The sequence below is a fragment of the Coturnix japonica genome, chromosome 15, assembly GCF_054131305.1.
Source record: "Coturnix japonica strain WE chromosome 15, WE-NBRP24, whole genome shotgun sequence".
NCBI lineage: Eukaryota > Metazoa > Chordata > Aves > Galliformes > Phasianidae > Coturnix > Coturnix japonica.
The window spans coordinates 5,174,677-5,199,528 of NC_140677.1; the positions used below are offsets into that span (position 1 = coordinate 5,174,677).

General features: G+C 42.0%; 1 protein-coding gene across 5 annotated transcripts in view; it reads right to left on the bottom strand.

Annotated features, from left to right (window-relative positions):
* The window catches only part of TAFA1 (TAFA chemokine like family member 1), a 286,245-nt gene that overhangs the window by 179,349 nt on the left and 82,044 nt on the right, over window positions 1-24,852 (bottom strand). For 2 of the 5 annotated variants that reach the window (XM_085516242.1, XM_085516243.1), the window contains exons 4-5: window positions 18,802-18,894; window positions 1,634-1,669 (exon numbers count right to left, since the gene is read on the bottom strand). In XM_085516242.1, the coding sequence (XP_085372368.1) occupies window positions 1,634-1,669; window positions 18,802-18,894 (129 nt within the window). Of the gene's footprint in view, window positions 1-1,633; window positions 1,670-11,343; window positions 11,465-13,498; window positions 14,200-18,801; window positions 18,895-24,852 lie in introns of those variants that run through there. The other 3 variants (XM_015875449.3, XM_015875450.3, XM_085516244.1) reach the window with 3 other exon arrangements.

A 24,852-nucleotide genomic window follows, 5' to 3' on the forward strand; every position in this document is an offset into this window, starting at 1 on the left:
CAATTAAGCAAAAAGCGGAGAGTTGCACATGGAAGCCAAGAGAACACTGCCCATCTGCACGTGCTGAGCCTCTTTGTCAGCTCAGAACAGGAATACAAGGAAAAGAAATCCACTAATTTTACAACTTGTTTGTCAACTAAGCTGGAGTAAGTGAACGTGAAGGCTCTTTACACCTCACAGCTGGGGCAGTCAGATAGATTATAGCTTAACCACCATGAAAGTTTAAGCTGCTGTGAAGTTGGCTCACACTAAAGCGCTTGATTTCATAAAAAGAGAAAAGCAAAAAGCCTCCATGATCCTCACTTAGCTCACAGCAATGCTTTCACTTGCTCACCAAGCCATGCTGAGGATGCCCAGGGACAGTATGCCTGCCGTGGGTACCAGATGAGAGGACAAACTCTTTCACAGCCCCGAGAAGCTCGCTTAAGGAACAGAATAACAGAGCCTCCACTACCCTCAATACACCTGTGATGGAGATCTCCCAGTATCCTCAAGTGATTCAGTGCTGGATGCTGTGGAAGTGCTGCACATGGGGATCAGTCATCCCATGGTTGGGCATGAAGGGAAAGAGACACCTCAAACAGATAAGCAGGTGCTGTTTTGGGTGCTCTCTTCACAGCAAATATTGATGCCCTGGAGATCTACATGTGCTGCCAGCATATATTCTTCCAGCAATAGTACGTAAGAATTTTGTTTATATACTTGGTTCTGATGTGAAACAGATATTAAAGCCCTTTGTTAAAAGCAGAGAGGCTACAGCTTACTGAAGGACCTCCAAAACTTTTATTAAGGTGTGCTACATCACAGTCAGTACCTAAACAGAGAAAACAATTTTTTCTATTTAAATTTGAAAGCAGGAAAATTCATATAGAGTTGAAGTGAAATCCCAAACAGACTTCGCTTCATAGATTCTACCATGACAAAGGGATTATCCCTTCTCACCTGTTGAAGAGCAGAGCCCCCTCAGAGGCAGGGAGCAGCACTATAAAGGCATAATCCTTATCAGAAGAACTGCAACGTAACTGTGATACTACTCTGCACTTTGTTTCCACCTCTACACTGTATAGATTCCTTTATTTCTTTGAAAGATTAGAAAACAAAACAAGAACATAAGCAAATAATTCAATTTACATAAGAACTAAGTTCAAGAGGGACTTGCACATTCTGAGCCTCGGAAGAAGAGTAAGACTGAAAAAGAAACCACTTGATACCCTACTGCATATACAAAGCACATCATCATGAAACACTGCAGCTCAAAGCCAATTCAAATCCAATCTAAAAAGTCAAGGAACTCTTTTACCAGGGGAAACCATCAAATGACTCACATTGAAAACAGAAATCCCTTTCCCTTTAATTTGTGTCTATTTTTATCCCCAACATTTGTTGGTTTCCAGTGCCTGCTTCCCCCAACCTGACCAGCACACTTATTTCTATGGCAATGTCTTAACTCTACTACAACATCAGAACAGTGGAAAAAATTAGGGCTGTAAAGGATGAGGGTCTGATTCCTGCAAGAATACACAAATCCAAGCACAGAAGGAAAAAATACAAACAAAAGCCATAAACCACTACAACGGTAAATTTCCTCTGTATACAGTCTGCAGTAGGAACAGGAACAAAACACGTAACTTACCCCAGTGGAAAATCTGATTCACAGAAAGGGTCTTTCCTGTGGGTGAAAAAAGTTATAGATCTTATTTTCCTTTGTTAGAAAATACAGTTAACAAAATTTGGTGTTAATGTCAAAAAATGATAAAGTATCTTTCATGCCAAATCTTTTTCCCCAAATAGAAATGGTTGAGACTGATTGACAAATACATATGTTATTCTAATTGGGATGAATTTGAGTATTGTTTTGTTGCTATACCTCTCAGCCAGGTGTATCAGCTCTGAAGACTTTCACAGAACCTTGTAGGAAAGCGAGGGCCTTAAGAGCATACATGAAAGAAACTGATTCAAATGGAGACATTTAGAAAGAGAATAAATTGAGGGGGTGGGTGGAGAATGCATGCGGTTAAAAACTTACAAGGAGCAGCAGCCAGCCTGACTACACCAAGAACCTTCCAGTGAGTTACAGCCTCTCTGCCTGGTGCTCTCCTAAGGGTGATAACACTATGTGCCCTCTGTTCACAGCCTGCACCCAATCAGGGCATCTTCAGATTCTCTTTTCAACATCTGCATTCCCCAACACTGCCTCATATCATTCTTTAAGCAGAAAACTTGGCAAAGCCCACATTTGTCTTTTAACACTCTACAGAGTCCTAAGTAGACTTGTAATGAAGTTCGAGTAACAAATACCAGCAGGAGATGAAGATCTAATAACTTATGGAATTGAATAAGTTGACAGTTATCAATGGGAGACTAGCATTAAACAATTACTTTGTCCTCAGGGATAAAGGAAATGCAGAAAATTTCCAGCCAAGACAGTGAGGAAGAAGAATGCCACCTCTGGAGTCACTGGAGCAACCTACTTGGCTGCTCACCTGCACTCAACCTGCTGTGACAAACAGGAACCTGCATAGAGGAGCACCACTGATGGGGCATCTTTACATCTGCTTCACCAAGAGCCCCATACCTCTTTTCCAGTGGGGATGGGCGTTAATAGACCAAAAATGTTCTGCCATTGTATAGCCTTGGGAAAACCAGGGGGTCCCAAGGCCACCTTTCCACTTATGTAGGGAACACCAAACATCTAAAGTTTCCTCAGTTGTTTGTTGTTTTTTTCATCTTATGGAAATGAACAGAAGAGCGCTGCCTTACACTTAGGCATTGAATCAACTCATTTAGGGACTGCTATCTGTGGTGTTTGGGCCTCATTAATTTTCTCTTCCAGAGTTGCATTCAGACACTCTCAGGCTTTTGTCTATTGCTGTCATCGAGGTATTTGCATGCACTAATCCGTGACAAATGGTTTCATTTGATGCACATTGGATTTTCTTGCCTGCCAACTAGAAAGATAATAGAAATACCAAGAGAAGCTAAATTAAAACTAAAGGATAGTTTAGTTTTGGAGAAACTCAAAACAAAGTTAAGATAAACACCACCTGGGCACCTGAATTTGCAGAGAAAGGGTTGTGGTTTCAGCCATGGAAAGCCGGTTTCTAAAATGCAGTTTTTTTCCCCCCAGGTCATTAAAGCCTCTCAAAAATACAACCTTACTACAGAAATAATTAAACTGCAGATGTGGGAGCTGGCTTAGATGCAATCATTCTCTGTCAAATCGTGCACTGGCACACTGAAACCAATTACAAACTAGACCTCCATTATCTTCAACTCATCTCTTCAGTTCTCATTTTCATACACAAAGGGTGCCCTTTTGGCTGACTGACCTATCAAATTCAAAAGCAGCCCATGGAAACAGCCAAAAAGTTCTTCATGAGTTAATGACACTCACAGTGAAGAGCTTTAGCACAGACCTACTGGCTTATAGATTTAAACAAGACTTAAATTAAGACCAGTACTATTAGTTGCTATTGCAACAACAGACCGAGAAAGTTGATTTAAAGAAAAAAAGAGCAAGTTCTAGCAACAGAAGTCCTCCTTACTGTTCGGTAATTCTGCACACTAAAACAAGAGTGGTGTCACCTAGAACACATGAGAACTTCTTTAGGTTTGCTTTGGTATTGAATCTGTCTGAAGTCATGGCTGTTATTGATGATTTCTCCTCAGCATTTAAAGGAAAAGCTGCTAAACAGTAAGCTCCCTTCATTTATTTGTTTCCTATTCAAAAATAAACATACTAATCAATGAAACTGATTTTCCAAATAAACCATTCTTGCTTGCTCCCAAACACTTAATTAAACACAATTAACTCTCGTTTGTTTTGGCAGCCAATTAATGTCATGATCAAATAAATAGACTCCACGAGAAAAGATTATAATTAATAAATCCCTAACAATACACTAAAATTACACTGAAGCTTTGCTTGACAAAAATACTTAATGGCATTTTTAATAGCATTAATGAGGGCACTAAAAAAAAGTTTTATCAACATAGAACTTGAAAGGCCCAGTTCCTTGTTTTCCAACAAAGCAGCATGTATGATCAGAGGTGCTTCCCAATCAAGTGTTCCATCTGTATTAAGACTTTCACTCACTTGCAAGTTGACTTCAAGAAAGATTTTAACTCATTATATCTAGTAGATCCACAGTGAACTTGATTTGTCACCTACACAATCTGAACTATTGATCCAATAGGAGTGTTGGACCACATCAAATGACAGATTAAACGCATACTGGAACCAGCAGCTTTCTTAAAAACAAAGAAACAAAGCTTACCATTTAATCTGTATTTTAACTGCCTATTGCATGACATCCAACTCCATACAATGCCTACATCTTGTAAGAAAAATATTAAGACTCAATTTTATAAGAAGTTCAGCCTGTGTAACTTTCAATGGGAACTGCTGGTGTTGATCAGTCTTCTCCCAGGTTCAAAGTCAAAACATCACAATAAGAAAATAGCTGAAGAAATTACATCCTGCTTCACTTGATGATTCTGAAGTGATAAGAAAGCCCCAGGCCTTGGAAGAACACTGCGCATTGGGCAGTGCAGAACCAGCCCGACACCTTTAATGCACTGAATTCCAGAAATGCTCAGGAGCAAATGGGTGTCTGCCACTGGGGTGTAAGGTGCTTGGATCACAGTAAGCATTTAAGGAGTTGATTCTTAAAATCCCAACTTACTCATATCAACCAAAAAGTAACAAGGTCCTTCCTTTATGCCTCCAGGTCACTTCCCAAGCTCATCTAATTTTTGGCTTCCTTATTTCTTGGGGATTTTTTTCCCCATCCTATCAAAGGAAAACAAGGATTACTGCGGAATACCATGAACAATTATCATTAAATAGTAGCCACAGTGATCTTAACATGGACAAGTGACCTTCCAAGGTCAGCAAGACTGGTTTCTTCACTGAATGCAAAGGAAAAGGGGAAGACTGATGTTCTGAAAGGAATACAGAAGGCGAGAGCGAGATGTCATATAATCTTCTAAATAGAGCATAGAAATATGAGTCACAAATACATATGTGGGGCTTTGTAACTTCATTCAGCTTAATTTACACCCCAGTTCCCCATTGTGCATCATTGACTGAGTCTAATAAATTCAGAGTCCAACTGTGCTGCAATCGTAGCGGTGCCTACCTGGAGCACAAAGAAAGACTCCAGCACTGCTACCATGCAAAAAATAAGTCTAGCTGGAAAGAGCTGTTCTATACAGAGCATCTGGAAATGGCAAAAAATGCTGAATCCCATCAGGAAAATAAATCTTGCTCACAGCAAAGGTTGATTTCACAGCAGCGCAGAAAAAGAAAACATTCAAAGAAATCCAAAGATTGTAAGAGGGATAGGATAAAACAATACAAAATTTAATAGGAGAAAAGACGCCTATCTTATGAGGAAATGTGCTTGGATATTGCCTTTTAAAATATAAATGAGTCTTGGATTTAAGTAGGCTAATCATTAAAGGCAGGCTTCTGATGTTATCAGCAGAAATACTTCTGTACAGAGCAAACCGTATTGCCTTTGGGGGTTATATTTGTAGGTGCCAACTTTTCCTTAGAGCTCAGCCACCACAGTATGAATTCTCACGGTCTTTAAAACTGTGACAGCAAGCTACAAATAGTGCAGAGCATCAAGAGGTCCCCTCTGTGACTCATGGAGCCCCAGGGTAACTCCAGAAGGGGAAGGCACTGCGTTCAGAGGGGCTTTTTCATCTCTACTCCCCCACAACAGCTCCAGCCCTGCAGCGTGATGTGCCACACTCCTGCCCGCATGACTGCCCATACTGAAGCTCGAGGGAGAACTTGAGGTGGCATGGGCAGCACATACCAAACCTGAGCACAGAGAAATTGTGCCAGTTGCACCTGTGAGAGACACAGCTCTCTTATAATACCACTGTCAGCACCCTGGGCTCCTGCTGTCACACAACAGGACAGCAATGCTCACAGCAGCTCACAGAGCCACGCTGTGCACAATGGGTATCCAGTGCCCATCATGCGCCTTGGCCATGCTGTTCTTCACAGCCCATCGAGCTGCAACACCTGCTCCCCACAGTCTGTGTTCCCTCCCTGGATCAGGAGTAACAAGGCAGCTCAACAGCGTGACCGGTGACAGCTCTCCACCTGCATCTGAGCCATGCACCCATGTCAGGTGTAGGAGAGAGGCACTCCCTGCCATCCACCTTCCATCGAGCACCGTATACTCCTCAGCAGTGCTGCAGACCCTCTCCTCTCTATCTGAGAGACAGAAAATACCAGTCCAGAGGCCCTAGAAAAGCACAGCTAAGTCTCCAGATGCAGGGACCCCCTATAGCCACGTTTCTCTTATTTGGATGTCTGACTCCTCAAAAATCACTTACTGCAGCACCTCTAATAAAGCCTGCTGCTGTCAGTAAGTGCACCACACGAGATTTGCGGGCAACTCAGTGTTATCATGCAGGCAACAGCCCTACCTCAGCCTGAGGCACAAGCTTCATTACATCAGTTCTCTGCCTACACAAACCACAAGGGCATTCATCCACTTATATCCAAATATATTGTGTGGGACCAGGAAACAGAGCCAGTACCTCCAGGCTGGATTGCTTTACATTGCAGTAGGTAATTTCACTTTTTCTACAACAGCTTGTGAAGACCAGAGGTGTGCAACAGGAAAGTATTGAGAAAGAATTCCAACAAGCACCTGTGGGATACCAAGCTGGGTATTTGGGATTGTCTGATTCTGAACAAGCCGAGATGTATATAAACATGATGTTTCAAAGTGCATTTACTGGCATAAATGAGAACTGAATCAGGTGTTAGAGCTATCAGTTTGTTTCTTCCAATTAGCTCAGCATGAAGCACCAGTTGCCAAATTTCACATCTATGAGCTGATCTACTGCACACAGGTGGAGTTGTTGCATGCCATTATGGACACTGTATAATAAAGGTAACAACTCGAATCCCCACCATATGATTAATGGAATACAATTCTCAAAGAAACCATACACTTCTGTGCATTAACTACTTAGTTCCCCATCTGCTTCTATCAACACCAAGAACAAAAACCCTGTTAAATCCACCTTCCATCTCTCATTTGGCAAGCAGAAAACATTCTATTCACACTTTGCTGGGGAATGAGATTCAGACTAACATTCTTTCCCAGGCTGTTTTGAATGGAATAGCCACATATTTAGAGCATATGAAAATAGCAGTCTTTCGAAATAAGAAAATATACTGTTTCCTCCCAAGACTATAAAATACACAGTGGGAAGGACAAGATCAGAACAAAGATTTTCTGCTCACGGTCACAACCTCAAGTTTCCACAAGACACTGTCTGCTAAGAAAGATGCTCAGAACACTTATGTTGACGTTGGTCATTAACTTGTGCAGAACTGCTTTGATACAGATTTTCTCCTCACAGTATGTGGTATAGAGATTCCTTGAGATGATTTTTAATGGGCACATCATTAGCAACTGCCATAATAAAGGTACTTTTATATTTAGTAGACTTAGACTCTAGCCATCCTTGATTCAGTCTGTGACTTCTTCCTCTGAATAAACTTATTTTTAATTAACATATTTGCAAATGTCAGCATTGCTATAGTAAGTACATGTTTCTGCCTGTGTCTGCTTCACATCTTTATGCTGTTTGCAAGACTAATCCAGCCTCCTTAATATGTAGCTAGTTATCTTGCATGAACTTACAGACTCCAGTGTGCTTTCCTGCGTCTTTAAGCAACACGCTGCCAGCATTGCCCACTGTGATTCAGTGCTAGCTAACAGTCATTACTGGGTGCAAGACATCCCTCATTTATGGAGCAAAGCCAGAAAATTCACTAAGAACTGCACACTACACAGGTTTTCAAATTATTATTTTTAATTTCATAAAAAAACCTTAAGACCCTTTGCTTTTTAAATATCTCATTTTCCTGCCAAATGCCGGCATCTACTCTCTGTCTCTGGGGCAGAGTCAATACTGTCAATCAGATGATCAATGGACTATCACAGGCACTTGGCTAACTCTGCAAATCACAACCTGTCCACTCTAATCCTCAGGCCAATTCAACAGCTCTACAACCGTCTGCATCTTACAGCTGAAAGCGGCCAATGTGGAATTCTTCTCATTACTGCCGGTTCTTATTAAATCACACAGAAATGACATGCTTCTAAAAAATGAAGGTTTTTCTCCCCCCATAAAGTTATATTTCCCATGAATGCTTTCATACATCCTTTGTCTAACAGCTTTCGTGAAAATGAAAAATATTCATTAAAACACTGCAGACAATGATGTGTATTACCCAGGGGGAATCACACTGTAAAGGTATTCAGTTAACTTCCTCCAAATAAGATCCTCAGACTCCATCAGAGAAACCCAAAAACCCACCTTGCCCCCCCTCTCCTTTGTCTCAACTAAGAAGGAACAGACACCATCACTTGATGGTATTTAACAGCAGCACTGAAACTTTTTGTTGCATTAATGAGACAAGAAGGAATTCATGGACAGGTACAGACAACACAGAATAATCCATCTTAACATGGAGCAATATTTACTGTCCTCTTACTACCTGTGCCCCCCTGCCAACCTTTCATAGCAAACACAGCTCCACTCAATTACAAACGCTGTCACGTAAAATGGTTTATCGCATTTGTTTTCAGGTTTGCACCCTCTGCCAAGTCATCTAACCAAATAAAAGCCTGAATTATAAAACTGCAATCTAGACTGAAAGGAAGCTTTAAACTTCTGTGATTGCACATTGTGTGTAGAAATCTATTTCAATCCATTCAGATGCTCACTTAAGAAAGTTTCAGGGAGGGAATAGAAAAGAATAAGGTCAGGAATAACTGATTATAAACTATATCGCCCTTGATTTCCAGTGTTTCAAAATGGGATTAACCACAGCACTACAGATAGGTATAGTCACTGCATTAATCCGCTGAGTTCAGTTCAAGTTTATTATGCTAAATCCACTCCATGAGGATTTTATCTTTTAACTGCACCTTCTTGTGCTCAGTGAGACTTCTATTCATCAAGTATGAGAAGCACACAACTGCCTGGAATTTACCTTTTTCATCATCTTGTACCAAAGTAACCCCACAATGAAGCTGAACAGCTCCAAATTGTTCTTGTTTTGGAGCTTTTAATTATCTATGGAAGATCATGAACTGAAGGAAAAGGCATGCTGAGCACGCTATTGATTACAGCTATATTTGCTGATTCAAATATGTTGAAATTTCATATACCAGATATTAAATTACTAAAAATCACCTATTGGTTCATCTGCATCCATTTTTTTTACTCACTTTTATTTAGCCGAACATTTTAATCTTACTTACACAGTGACTAACTAAAAGTAAATGACGCATTCCTAATATCATAAATATGAAAAATAGGGTGTGCTCAGGGACTGCAGTTGAATACATTAAAATCACTTTGGCTGCTAATTAACATATTTCCATCCCCTTTACATACAACGTGTTCCATTCGGTTGGCAGACTGCAAATTCCCTGCCTTCCCCTTGATATTCAGTTGTGACAGCAGAAACTGCCCCAAATTGGGAACGGTTTCCCTAAAGGATGTTTGCTTGCAGGTACTTCCCAGGTGCCACACAGCCCAAATCAGAGGTGAACATCATGTCAAATTCCACTCATCTGTCAGTGTAGTGGATTATTTCTTGAGAGACTGAAATTGGCTGCGTGGGATCAGAACACCATCAATCTTGTTCGTGTAAGGTGCGGAGATGCTGCCTGAGAAAGGCTCGCAAGAGGGAAAGCTGGGCTGTTTCTAAGAAGGTGATGAGGCAGCTGTAAAACCTTCACTCTATCTGTATCACATCTCTGAGTGAAAGATTTTGTCATATTTCGCATTTCCCCAACACTTGGTATGCACTCGGTGTCTCACTGTTCTCGCCTCATAAAGGAGGCGATTTTTCAAGCTTAGGCAAATGTTGCAGAGTTCTGAATCTGTCCAGCTCATTTTTTCTCATAATGTCACTTTGTTTCAACCAATTTTTGCAAAACAAGATTACATTTTCCTTTTACCTATCTGCTTAGCTGCACCCTTTTTTCTTATTGCCTTCACCGGAGGACAGATTCAAATAACCAGGAGTAATATTCACAATTGCGTTGTAACAAATATTTCTATCATTTCTCTGCAAATGCCACTCAGATTTCAAAGACTCAGACTTCCAGTGGCAGCTGGTAAAGATGATGGGATTAGATTGATAGATCAGTTCTGAGTAGCTACTTCTTAAAGACTTAGGTCTATTCTTCTGTACTATGCATATTACAAGCAAACCAGACGATGCCAAGAAGGAAGATCTATGACTTTTACACAAGGGAAATAGCCAGGAAAACTTTGGGTTGCTAAAGATCTGCAGGCTCTCTTTCAAGATAAGTCATTAGATTAAAAAAAAATTTAAAAAAATCAAAGTTTTCTTTATTAAATATTAAATGATGCATCATTGCAAGTTAACATTTGCCATCTTCAATTTCTTAAGCTCTTAAGACCTCTCCCTTCATTCTGTGGATCTAGATTAGTAATACAACACTGAGTTTATGCAAATTCAGCCAGATGATAGAAGTTGCCAACTCCTTGTTTTTTAAACATGGCTCATTCCCTTCAAAGGGCAACTAATGGTTGAAAAATTAATGATCAATTTCTACCAATAAAAAACAGAAGTGCAATAAAACTAATGTGCAGTCTCTATGGATCACAGCTGTAAATGCGCCTGAGTTCTTCCCACAGACCTGTGGGACTAACTCCAACCTTATGCGTGTTTAACTCCATGGGAAGACAAACCCAAACTCTCCTATGAGCCACACATCCACATCCACATCAATTTTGAGAGGTAAATTTGAGTATCTTAGAAAAGCTCAATTCTCAGGTACACTGAGGCACACTCCCAACCTCTGGTGAGCAATAAAGACCGAGGAGATGCAGTACCAGCATTCCAAATAGCAAAACCATGTCCTGTTTGGGTTCGGTACTACACCCAAAACTGCTATCGCTATGTCTTTCTGAGTTGTACACTCCAGAACTGCATGAGAAGGGGAGAAGAGGAGATAGAAATAAGGACACAGACTAAACTGTTACCCAAAATGAGATTCCCATGTTGGATTGTTAGAAAACGGCATTTAAAAGAAATATTCTAACATCAGATTGGCAAAGTACAACACGTTTGACCAAAAAAAAAACAACAAAAAATAAAACACAACCAATCATGCTCTGTAACATAAAGGCAGTCAACATAGAAAAGTTAAATGACAAAATGGATTTTTATGATTATTCAGTCATTCATTGAGACAGACACGAGCATGGCAGAACACCTGCAATCTTTGATCAGCTGTGGGATGCTGTCAGTCCTACCTGGTCTGTGCAGGTGATGCTGCTGGAAAGTGTGATGGAGGGATCCCTGACAGAGCAGCATTGCACAGGCACTTATCCACAAATACAGGACCCAGGACATTGCAGAGACCACTGCCATTCTCTAAACAAAATATTAGACAGACATTATTATCCATTGCCTTGCAGCACACAGAATAGTCAGCTTCCATTACAACAGTACTGTTACTTTTCTGCTTCTCTGGTTAAAAACCTTTTGTTCCCTGTCTATTCCCCCCCCTGCAGGATGCAACTGTCGTACAACAAAGGTCATGTCCAAAAAAGGACAGTTGCTGTAACACTATACAGGAGTCAGGAAAACTTTAATAATTCAGTGACAAAAATGAAACTGTAATGATCTGATGACCAAAGGGGAAAAAAAAACACACAAGGCTGGGAATTTTATCCCATGCTGGTCCAACATCTAATTTACAGCTGTGGGAAAAACATCACAGAGGCAGCTAAAAACACTGATGTCCAGACAGCAACAAAACTAATTTAAATGCCTTATAGATAGGCATGCAATGTCATCAGGCATTGCAAAAGCATTCCGCCCTGAAGCCTGGGAGGTTCGTTTTGCCCCAGAAGGTACCAGATTACTGTTTTTGACTTTTGTGAGCATTAATTTTTAATTATGATGCTGTCTGCTAAAGAAAGTAGCCATTTCTCAGAATTATCCTCTAATCCCCAAGTACAACCAGCTTTCTTTTGTTTGACCTGCATGTGCACAGGGACCAGCCCGGCTGTATCCTGCATTTCATTTGTTCTCTGTAAAAGCTTCACTCTCTTTCACAAAGCAGGTTGTGTCAAAATTCTACAGAAACTCTTACAGGGAAGGTGAAGAGCACATTGTTTCTGTCTCCCAGCACTGACATACTTGGGCATCCAGAACAGACAATCAAGCATTTCCATACTGGTGTTCGCTATTGTACTATCTGCCTGAATTTCCCTCTGACTTTTCAACTTCAGCTGCTCCTTCCCAATGCCTGCGAAGATCTGGAGGCTTGCAAGGCTCAGCTATGCTACACATCGTCCGGTTCCCTTAACAACACCTTCTGCTGCATTTCATATTGCTAAATTAATCAAACTTGAGGCACTCTCCTTATTCAGCCAATGACACGATGCCATTTTCTATCTAAGAATCCAATCAGCTGAACATCGCTTTCACAGAGGAAGAAAGACTTAGAGATTAAATCTCTCACATAGAAAAATTGTGCCTTTCCAAAAATAAAAGGTGGAAGTAAGAATTCTGTGTGTTCTATCGGGGGGCTCTGCAGCAGGAAAATCAGCAGAATGAAAAGAGAGAAACTCAGAATCTATGAAATATACGCAAGGAAAAATATTTTCCCCCAAATTTTAAAGGAGCAGACATAGCCTCTGGGTAGCTTTAAGACTAACTGGCAGGAGAGAGCCACATAAACTGACAAGTCTAATTAACAGCTAACAGCAAAACATTGTTTTGATCAGCATGAGACTCTTCCTTCCCCCATTCGGAGTATCTGAAGCACTACTCAGCATATAATTGGTTCCGTTTCTGACTGTTTACTTCCAGCATACAGCGCACTCTGCTCCTCTCCTCAGACCCAGTTCCCTCACAAAACACGTTCTGTCCCCTCTGCTCAGGGAGCTCCCAGCAGGCTCCCCACATCTACAGGGATTAATGCCTTTAACCACGTTTGGTGCTCTCATGCTTTTTACACGAGGGAGAGGTCACTCCTGCACGCAGGGATGTTTCAGGCATTCAGGCTATTTAAACCAAACTTCTGAAATCCTGAACAAAAAGCAAAGCAAAGCCAAACTTCCAGTCTGCTAAATGCTTATGTCAGCCTTCAGGAATCATGTTCCAAAGCACATGGACAGCAGACTTCCTTAACCCACTCTCTTTTTTTAGTGCTTTTTATTTCTACATTTTATTCCAAACCTTTCTCAAACTGTTCTATTGTAAACTACCCTTGCTGAAGCCCAGCGTTTCCCATAAGCATTTCTTTTCACTCCCGTTCGTCAGCACTTATCACACACAGTTCTACACACAGATCATCTCCTCATTATTAAGAAACAGAGCAGCAAGTATTCCACCCGTTATTAACTGATGAGTTCCAGATCTGCTTTCTGAATCCTAAATCCTAAAGAAGCTTCTTACCTGAGTAATCCAGCCAAGAGCAGAGCACTCTATTAGTGTTCATTGGAAAGGTCTAACACTTTTTAAAATCCATCTGCACCACAATAAGGGATTTTTAATAGCTTCCCAATAATCTTCTTTATCAGGATTACGAGGGGAAAGAAAAAAAAAATCTCTTGTTACAAATCCTGTTCCCAGAGTAAAGACGACATCTGAGCTCTCAGGCACTGCCGTCAGAAAAGTGGCCGAGGCTTGAGGGGTGGAAACCTTCTCATTTTCACCTTTAAATCATCTCCTAGCATCACCTTCTTCTTGATGAGACCTCTGATGCGATCGAGACAATTTGCAGCTTCCAGACTACATAAGGATGAGGAGCAGTTTGCATTTAAAGATGGAACAGCTTCACTCCAGTGCAAGCAGTGCAGAGCCGGGCAGCTGTACGTACACTGCTATAGGATGCTGGAAGTACCGGAGCCTATTTCAGTGCATCCCTGCTCAGGAAAGTATCACATGCCTTAAAGCGACACAGCTCCGGATCGCCCAGTGCAGCACTGAGGCTGTGCTGTCCCCAGGCGTCCCCCTGCACTTGTTGGTAACAGCATCACAGCCCTGAGGCAGCCACTCCCCTGACACACGCGTGTGAGCTCTACACACTTGCAGGGCTTTGCTACACCTCACTGTAAGTGGGGGGGGGAAAGCTTTCCTTCCAGCACTGCCCCTGCATCTCACTGACAATAGGAAGGAGCCTTGCTTTGCTGAAGCTGTTTTTGTGACAATTATTTGTTACACTTCTTTATTTATTGTCCATATCTGAAGTGGCCATTTACAGGAATGGTGTGGTTTCCTCTCCTTCTTGTACCATGTGTAATTATTTCTTAAAGAGCCACTGTATGTACTCAATGCCATTCACTCAGCTTTACAGCTCTCAAGCCTGCCTACAAAAGGAGGAAGGCAAGGAGACAGAACAAACTTCCATTTTAAGAGCTCTGTGTACACACTGTAACACAACGCTGTTTTTTTCCCCCCTCTCCAACTTAACCTATTGTAGAAAAGCTTTCTACCTTCGCCGCTTACCCGCTCCTGACACCAACAATAGCGAGTAACAGCAATAAGTGCCTTTCTTCTCAAGCACCTCACTCTCGCACCAAGGACAGATGTCTCTGTGGAGACGCTTGCTGAGAGGTATGACAAGTTTACCTGGTGGCGCACACACTCCCCTGCAGCCCCTGTGTCATTAGGTAATGAGAGTTTGGCCCCACCAGCACTGCTTTACGCACATCTCCAGCACAATGCTCAGAGCAGCTCTTCATCACAGCTTTGTCACAATAAAGCAATGGTGATGTGGGATGAAGTGACACAGGAGGGAAGCACCCAAGGCCACCATTGCCACAGAACTCCTAGTAGGGCACTAAGGGCAAACCCTGTGGTAGCCAGAGATGCTTTCAAGAGATCAGGGTTTCTTTTTGGTGCTTCATTTGGAAACATATGACACTGGTTCACTTGGGCACACAATATTCTCCTCTAAAAATGTTTTCTTGTTTTCCTCAAGAATTTCCTCAGATACTGGAGGAAGGCCAAGAAATGGAGCAGTTGCTGTTACATTCTGGCTTCAGAAGGGTCTAGGTATTTCCACAAGCTGCTGCTAAGTGAGGTAATCAAAGCATATTGGTTGCTGATGCCCGAGGAACCAACCTTGGCCATTCCACAGCAGGAGGTGATGGGCAAAGAGCTGATGGTTGTAGCAGCCCTTGTTTGCTGCCAAAGCTACAGGGAGGCTCAAGACCTTCCCTCTTTCTATGAGAAGATAGAAACTTTCTGCAGTACCTGGTGATGGGAGTTTATTTTAAAATAGCACCTGTTCAACAAGATACATTCCCTCTTGGAAAGGTGATGAAGGGTATGGTATGGCCAGGTGTGAGGTAAGAGGCAGGAGTGAGGCCTCATGAAGATAGAAGGATTTTCTTCTAGGAAAGCAAAAGACCCCCTGGACAACAGGAGGAATCAGACAAACTATGACCACGCACCTCAGCAGAGGAAGCAGAGACAGATTTATGCAAGGTACAGATTTATGTAAGGTACCGCAGAACTGTCACTCTGCCAGGCACTGCTAACACTCCCAGCACCATGAGGCTAATGCCACCATAACCCCTGACAGATGCTGCTATGGCTCAGGACAAGCTCTGCAGAAACATGGGACATGTTGCTTTTGTGGGGCAGGAGGTGGATCAGAGGGACAGAGTAGAATATTAAACAGGTGCACAGTCTCCTCCCTGCCCTGGCTTGTGACATTAGCTGGAAACAGAGAAGGCCTTGGCAAACCTTGTAGTAGCAGCCTCATGCCTCTTTGGTGTCCTTGCTGCAGGTTTTAACTTTCAGTGGACCAGTAAGATTGGAAAAAGCTTCTCTTATTCTGTCTTCAGCTGGGCACGGTGTCTCCTTCATCTGACACTTTGGGGCTTTACTTTTGCCTCCTCACATCAGGAGTCACTGACTTTGACAGGAAGGGGATGCATCTTCACACACACCCACAGGATCGTGTATTGAATTTGGAGATGCTAACACTGACAAGGCCAGAAGCAGAAAACATGAAGGAAAATAAGATAGGAGTCAACAGTCTGCACATTTCAAAATCCTTTGTCATAACAAGGGAAGGCTGAAAGAAATTTCTTTCTAGAAGAAAGAGGCAGCAAAAGACTGCGCCATCCATCCAATACAATGGCAGCTCCATCCAGCACTGGGATAAGATGAACCCAGGACCTGTAGTGAGGAGATCAGCCCCTGGGTTGCATGATACCTTCTGGGGAGGGGACCATAGCAAAAGCAAAGACAGACTAGGGAGAGCTGCAGTTTGCTCACCCAGGGGCATCAATATAAGACATTGTTTATCCCATAGTGTCTTGTAAGCAGGAATACAGGGAAGCAGGGTGTTCTCAATAGTCTTGCCCCATCTCCTTCCAAACATTTGGAGCAGCCTGCCATCTGTTCATCTCAGATGGAAGAGAGGCTTCTAGGTATGGAAAAGGCCAGGGACAGCAAAGGTGAGGGTGCAGTTATTAGCTTATGTTATTTACAGTGAATGCTCTTCTCCCATTGGCCTGGTCTTCTCTGCCCTCCTCCCCACTTGGCCCATCCACCTCTGCTATGACACCTGACAGCAAACAGAAAAAAAAGAACAGAAACGATGAGTTTAGAGCTACCCTGAACAAAGAGCAATGGGAAACTGCCTCTGATTGAAAAACTCCATGGGGTTGCCGGCAGGGCTGCCAAAAGCAGACCGTTGCACTCATGCGATATTTCCAAGGTGAAAGTAGGTTGCAAAAGGGTCAGCAGGCATCAAACTGCCTTTGAGACAGGCTGCCTTACACAAACAATGATTGTATTCACAAGAAGAATAGCCTTTTCCTCCTGGTTCCACCATTCATCTAAAGGTGCCAAGTGGACAACAAAAATAGGCAAATAAAAATAAATGCTCTTCACTCCCTGAGCTTCTATTTATTAGAAGTTTCCATGCAGACAGAAAAGGAGAGCATATGCAACTCGGGCAGACTCACACAGACAGCAGATTGGGACTTGCACTCAAATAGAGGCTTCTGGCCTCTACTTTCTCATGCTGCCATCTCTGCTCTTCTCCTCCTCCGCATACGCCTTTGCCCCCATGTAGAGATTTAACACAACAAATCCCAGGAGCATATTTACAGGGTTTGAAGAAGGCTCAGCACCTTTGAAATGCAAAGCTCATTAGTTCTAGTGCTCCTGGGACAACGAATATTCGGTTTTCACAGATTGTGTTCTCCATCCCAGCCAGCTGCTTCCACCCACCCTATAAAGCTCTTTCCCATACACCAAACTGAGTGTCATCTGCTGCCTGAGCAACAGCCAGTGCACATTGCAGCTCATGAGTACCTACATGTTCCTTCTCCAGGTGACCAGGTGAGCCAAGGCAGTCAACAGTACATGTTATCTTACCTTCACTAGGAAGAAAATCACAGACTATTTTCCTCACATCCACAACATTTATGGAAGTTATCTTTAAAATCCATCACAGGAGAAGTTTTCCTATTCCACCCCATCACCACAGCAGCTTCCAAGGAAAGCTAGCCCAGGTGAAGAAACAGCAACTGGGCACATAATGATAAGTATGTATACATGTAATAGCTTGCACAGAAGCTGTTAGCTCTCAGTAAAAACAGCTAAGAAGGAACCCTCATCCAGGGCATCTCTGACTCTTGGCTTCTTCCCACAGGAGAACACTAAAGCAGGATTCTTTCAGGGAGAGCACAAGAACAAGGAACTTCTAAAACTCATTTGTGGACACAGCTTTGCCCAGAAAAATAAGATGTTTATAAGCTCTATTTAATGCATAAGAGTACCTGCAGCAGTGTTTGATGTTACGTGCACACCCTATGGTCAGCCAGATACTCACAGTGGTATTTCACTTCCTTTCCAGCACTTTCTATATGTTCAAGAAAACCTCACCTCCCCACTTTGCCCAGGCACTTTCCTTTTTAAGTCCCCACCATCTTCATTCCTTTTTTGTGAGGGGCCTGTTGCAACCTCAGTGTCTGAACTGAATGTATTTCCTTCTCATGTCTTCCGCAACAGCATTAAATTATTTAGTCTATATTGACAGGTTTTCTTCTCTTTTAGCTTTTCCAGTGGAAAGAAGACGCAGTGATTTTGCTCATGTGTATCCATGCTGAGCATGAAAACCTCAGCTAGAAAGCTACATGATTTTTCATGAAGGAAGAACATCAAAGAATGGTTTGGTGATTTGTCTGTCTGTGACCACAGCCTCTATTGGCCAAACAACAAGACAGCACACACCTAAAGCCTGCAGAACCAGAGCCAATAGACAGCACATGCAGGGAAACCACTTCCCACATGTTTAGGAACTAGTTGACATGGTTATCATACCACATCACATACAGCACACCAAGAAGTCTGCTCCGTTCCCAAGGCATCAGTGTATGCATAGGGGTCTTCTCAAGAATAGAGTAAGATCAGGGCACAACATTCAATGGAAAAGCTCTGCTAAGTACAGAAATACCTGGTGACTCCTTCCCATCATCCTGTCTGTACCACATCCTTGCATCACCTCTTCTTGTTCCTCAGCCATAGTAGCCTCTCTCAAACACAAAGATTCAACCAGCAAGATGACACAGCCAGATCCATTAGAAAGCAAATACAGAAGCACTGTAAGTCACTTTCAATAAAGAGCAACAAACAAAGAATTAAACATCCAGTCCAAATATTGATGGAATGAGGAGAAGAACTGAGAGCAGAGCACAAAAGGGAAACTTCCACAGTTATTTTTCTCAGCCTACCTTTAAGATACCACTCATCCTTGTTAAGAGAAGGCCTTGTTTTCACAGTTCCCATGCTTGGAAAGCAAAGAGTCTGCTTCTTACATCTCGCCCCTGTTTAAGACAAAAAAAGGAGAGTAAAGAAGTGAATCTATCTTTGTCAAGGAAATTTATATCAAAAAGTTTGTGTCCCAGTTATTTTTAAAATACATAGAACAATGCACAAAAATCAAAACCCTTATTATAATGCAATGGAAAGCACAGCAGTGACAGCAGAACAGCAAGGTCCTAGGCTGCAGCAAGTGAGGATCTGCTCAAGTGCAACAGCTGTGGGTACAAAAACAAAGGAAAGAAACTGCTTACCTTCAGAAGGCCTCACGTATGCAGGGACCTCCAGCAACTAATCACCTCACTTCCACCACCAACCCTTAAGTGAAGACTGGGAAGGGGTGGATCCTGGCTCCACCCCTTCCATCACTCAGCTACACTGCATGCACCTGAGCTCTCCTGGGCTGGCCCTGCCTTCCCACCAGGTGCTTCATCAGGTTCAGGCCATGACTTTGCATTTCTGCTACACTTATCTATAACTTGCCTTTAGCCAACAAGATCAGTAATTACTAAGCAGTAACATGAGGAATTACCTATGCAGTACATTATCAATAAGCAACAAAACTTCAGTAGCACAAAGTATATTACAAACACAACCACAAAAACACAGTCAGGCTCATCACACTATGGCAGGTGAACATAATTGCCTTATAATGAGATAAATTGTTTATCTTGTTTTAGTTCAAAAGTTTCAAGAAAGCAAAACAAATAGAAATAAAATAAACTAACAACAAAACCTAAGTGAAAGCAGCCCTAGAGAGATGCTGATCATGGTGATCTTGTCAAGTAACATTTTATCTTTCACCAGCTATCCAGTGGCTGGAGAGATCACGTTGATCTGAAAAATTCAAAATCTCTTATTCTCACTGAATCTCAAAGTCTTCGTGGCACAAACTCAAGAGCCTTCAGCCCATGCATTCTTACATTAGCCAGTTGAGTCCATTAAATGATGTTCTATTGAAATATTCCTAGGAAGGAACTCTTTCTAGCATTAGCCTGCAGGATCCCTTCCAGATCAACTAGAACATTCCATGAAGATCCAGATACAGCAGCCAAATCAGGGGCCAGGGTACATGAACTGAAAATAAGTGCATCTGTAGTCAGAGAAGACAATTGGTTTGGGGTTAATCAGCCTCAGGGGATCAAATTTCAGCCTCCAGGTATAAGTTTAGCGCTTACTTTTGCTACTTAAAAGTCAAGTTTTATATGAAGGAGCAAGTAACTTCTAAATTCACAACATAAATACAAGCAATTCAACCAAAACGAAGTACTTGCTATATGGTGGTAGGCAAAGGGAGCAGAGTGTTCAGCCATGGTCACTGGGGTGCTTTTGTTCCCTTCAGCCTCGGTACACTCCCAGCTTTAAATAAAACTTAACGAGCAGTAGGTTTTCATTGTCTCAAACCCAGCTGAACCGGGACGGACTGCTGAGCCCAGGGAGGGCAGCTGGAGCGACAGCCAGGGACCATACTGACCAACGTGGCCCCTCTCCCTGGTCACCCCCAGTCCCTCATAGAATATCAATGGGGTGTGAAAGAGCTTCCCCAGCTCACCACAAAAACTAAAACCACACATCTTCAACAGTACCCCAAACCTGGATCCTAAGCACCAACCTTAAAATACAGGGTTCTCAACAATCAAGCAGGCTTAGGTGGTGTTTCTGACTCCACCTAATTCTATAAGTTTGTGAGTGCATTTCTTTACCTCAGTCCTGAAGCAAACTCTTCAGCTCAGCCCTCACTCCCTGCAGCTGCACCCCTGCTGGGGTACAGGACCTTTGCAAGTCCAAACACCTCAGCTGCTAATGGGCAACAGCCTGGCACAGGGTCCAGGTGCTCTAACAGATTCAAAAACAAAGCCACCACACAGAATTTCTTCAGATAGAATAAATCCCTGTGATAACATGTGACCAGAGGGATTTGGGAAGTGTGCCAGCGTGGGTTGTGTTGTGTGATAGGGAACACCAAATGAAGCCACTGTGTTTATGAGCTCAATGCCCTTTTCTGCTCTGAGATGCTTCCAGGTCCCATCCCTGTGTGCTCCAGTGTACAAGGAATGCTCACCTTGCTCAACTCAGCACCTGTCCTCAGAATGAGCTTATTTCACAAACAGAGCTCTGCTTGGTGCATATGCAAAAGACAAATCCGAAGAGCCAGCTCTGCCCTTCAGCCTATCACTTCTGAGCTCCGTAACTGCAGGTGCTACTCTGAAAATAGCACTTAGAAGTCAATTTACTCTGCATTGGTCTCAGCTGCCGAGGGAGTATCAGCTCCTGTGCTGCACCAGGGCATTTAACCAAACAGCTGGTTTGCAAACTCGTGCATTTCTTCCACTTCACCACAAAGTAAACCAATAGTGGAAAATAGATAGCAAATTGAGAGGGTCCTTTGCTGCCTGCATCCTGTAATCCAGCTTTCATAATGGATTCACAATGTGATCTTAAAATTTGTTTCACTTTATTGTTTAAAAACATGTCCTGGGTTTTGCAGGTGTGTCTTCCACACCCCTGTTTTAGTATGCTTGAAGCACCGTGGGTTAGAGGTGTACCATAAGGCAATTCTGATTATAATTAAGTAAACTAGCTTAAGATACAGTAGCCTGGAGTTTGTAGGAAAATCCTTGAAAAGATAAAGCAGGCAAGGAGGGAGGTGGAGGAGAGAACAAGATAAAGAAATGGTAAAACTGAAGAGACAAAAAACAGCATTGGAAAGTAACACAAAAGCCTCCTTTGAAGAGGTGGAAATAAGAAGTTGGGGAAAATTCATCCCCTGGAACAAAAAAAGAAAGTGAGAATCAACATGACTATATGATATACAAGAGCCAACGGATCCCTGATGCCATCGCTTGGAAGAACACAATACCTTCAGATTTAACTCCCTGTCACTGCCACCAGCTTTGCCATTATTTAAGGAAAACGCTGCAGGCGCTCCCTTCCACAGCTCATCTACTTGTTTGCAGGGCTGGGCAGAGTGTTGCGGCCGGAGCCCTGTGTGCTGAACTGCAGCTGGAAAAGAAGAGCTGACGGATAAGAAATTAGTGCACGAAATGAACACTGGAAAAAAAAATCATATACTGTTCTGCCACAAAACAGGTTGGTTGATTGACAGCCAACCCTATATAATAATTCCTCCCAGGCAGATGGCAAGATCACGATTTGCTCTTCAGTTGCAATTTTCTGCTGCCTCTCACAAACAACCTAGTTATATGATCTGCCAATAGGAAGGGCCTGGGCTGCTTTGTGTGAGTTTTACAATACTCACATCAAAACATATGGATTAATATTGTGACTAGTTATCGTATTCCATTCTGCAGAAATTTGCCTTGAATTTGCCTCCAACATTTCCTAGCTGATCCTATGTAGATAATAGCTTCAGAAATCCACACAAAGGCAACTTGTAAATTGCTCCACCACCCCTGACAGACAATACTCTTTTGAACGTTTGCGTAGGTGTTGAAAATCTTGCCATACATCTCAAGCTCTCTCAGCACATATTGTTTTTAGGCTGCCATCTGCTAATGCGCAGTTCCACCCTAAGAGAGATGCAGGAGTGCTCCAGCCTCCAGTCTGTTCTGTTTTCAGATTTACTCTTTTATTTCTTCCAATTCCCAACACTCAGCTCGTGCCATTCGTAACCCCGACTGTAGTAATGAAGTTCAAGAGACACATTCACATCACTGCTAATTTTCAGTGATAAAGAACATTTATTGAGCGGGGATCCAGGCAGTTGTTTTAATGAACCAAAGATACACTTCATGCAATTGTGTCCCTGGAAGCAAATTCATTTGTCTCCATGTCATCTGGTACGCACGTGGAGAGGTGTGGGGCTGATCAGGAAGCTTGGAAGAACTCATTTTCAGTGCATGTATATCCTAAAAAGCATGTATGGATTTGGTGGCAAAGGAAGACGACTATGCCTGAAGAATTAATGTGTGTAACATCACGAACAAGGCAAGCCGTGCATGTCACAATGCAGAATGCTGGGGGATTGAATTGTCATAGCAAATAAGGAATTATGAACAATATACTCCACTGATTTTGCTCTTCACTGTAATTGTCAATAGTGCTCTTCATCTGACAGCTGATTTTGCTTCACTCCCAAGAACAACTGTAAAATTTATAAGATGATATTTAATTCTTTTTTGCTTGTTTGTTTGGAAACAAATTTATAAGGGATAATTTTGGTTAAGTTTGCTATGCGGGATCCGTCACTAAGATATAGTGGAAGATACAAATTTAACTCTAGGAAACTGAGGAGTATATTATCACTTGCTAGCTGAAGTTTATTTGCTTTGATCCTTTTTTGTATTCCTCTTCTCCCACACATCCCTTTTACTACCTCACCTTCTTTTCGGGTTTTCGAAGATTTCGTTGTCATTTGCTGCTGAATAAAACACTGCTTTTTGTTGGCATTGTAGGCTCTGTACATCAAATTGTTGTTCATGTCATACTGAATTCTGTGCGGCAGAGAAGTCAGAACAAGTGAGCGTATGTAATGGCACAGAAATCTTTCCATACTGCTTGCAAAACATGAACATGAATAAAGAGGGTCAAGGTAAGAAGACAGAGATTGGAAAATGAAAATATAAACAGATATGTGTTTAAAGGAAGCTCACCTAGTAGGTCAGCTTCCCCTCCCCCACCCCCCCCATCCCCGGTGTTTTCAGTGATTCTCCCTCATTTTCTTCATTGTACAAAAATGGTATGGCATACTTAGGTTGGATGTTTCCCTTGGTTCCAAAAGTGAGAGTAAATCAGAAGAATCTTTTCCAGTGAAAAAAAAAAAATAAAAAAATTCATTTTACATTTAAGCAACAGTGGTAGATTTTGTTCCTTCAATCTGTGCTCCAGCAAAAGACTGCATCCCTTTTTTTACAAGCTTTTGGCTGCTAGAGGCATAAGCTCTCTCACCAAAGTATGACAGATGAATTCTCACAACCATGAAGTATGATACCTTTCAGAGAGCCTGAAAGCGACTAATAGACTTTCAGGAAAATGCTGAAAATTAGCTTAATGTTGCATAAATAAAGATATTTATGCAACCTGGAATGAAATTTCACCGTGAATAGAAAGCTAGGCCCTTCCTACAGTGCCAAAACTGCCTTCTGACAGTTTATGTTGCTTTGATGGACTTGGGGTCATTTTCTGGCCTTCTGAATCTCAGCTGATAGAGTCACCATAGTGAGATTTTAAATATGAATCATTTCCCAGGCAGTGTAATATCCATTTGGCTCCTCCTTCCACTTCCCACAGGGAGCTGAAAAATGTTAAACTGTTCTCTTCACAATTAAATTCATGAAACACTTAAATTCTATGGCAGCCAGACACCAAGGAACAGGAAAATCATTTCATCTCATAATGTTTTAGAGCCCCTAGGCAAATGTAAACACTGTATGCTGTGATAGTCAAAGGATTTATTGCTCCTGCTGAACAGAGAATCTGCTGATTTGTTTCTAATTCTAGTAGATTTTTGAGAGCAATTTAAAATTATTTATTACAAAATTTTGGTGGAGTTATTTTTTAGGAAGTTGGAACATACCAAATTCATTTGTGTGGAAATATACCTTAAACAAAAAGGAACAGAACCCAAATCATTCTGTATTGAATGGGCCTGTAGTAGACAATTGTTATTGTACTCTCTTTCCTGCCAGAGCATGGAGGTGGTTAGAGCTGTCTCAAATCTCACAGCTCCCTGAGTCCGAGCAGCATTTTATGGGCCACCACTGGAGGTGCTGCTCTAGAGAACTCAAACTGAGGCAGAGAATGGTCTAACTCACAATTAGTTTCTTTCAAGTGTTCAAGATAAATTTTGCTGTGAATATCATCACTGAAGTGTGTGACACCCAAGTGCTGTTCCATCCACTCATTGATATAAGACTCAGAGTGACTAAGGTTACCATTTTGAGTAAGTATATTGCTGTTAGTATATCAAAGTGATGGAAACATCAGTGTAAATATGACTTCAT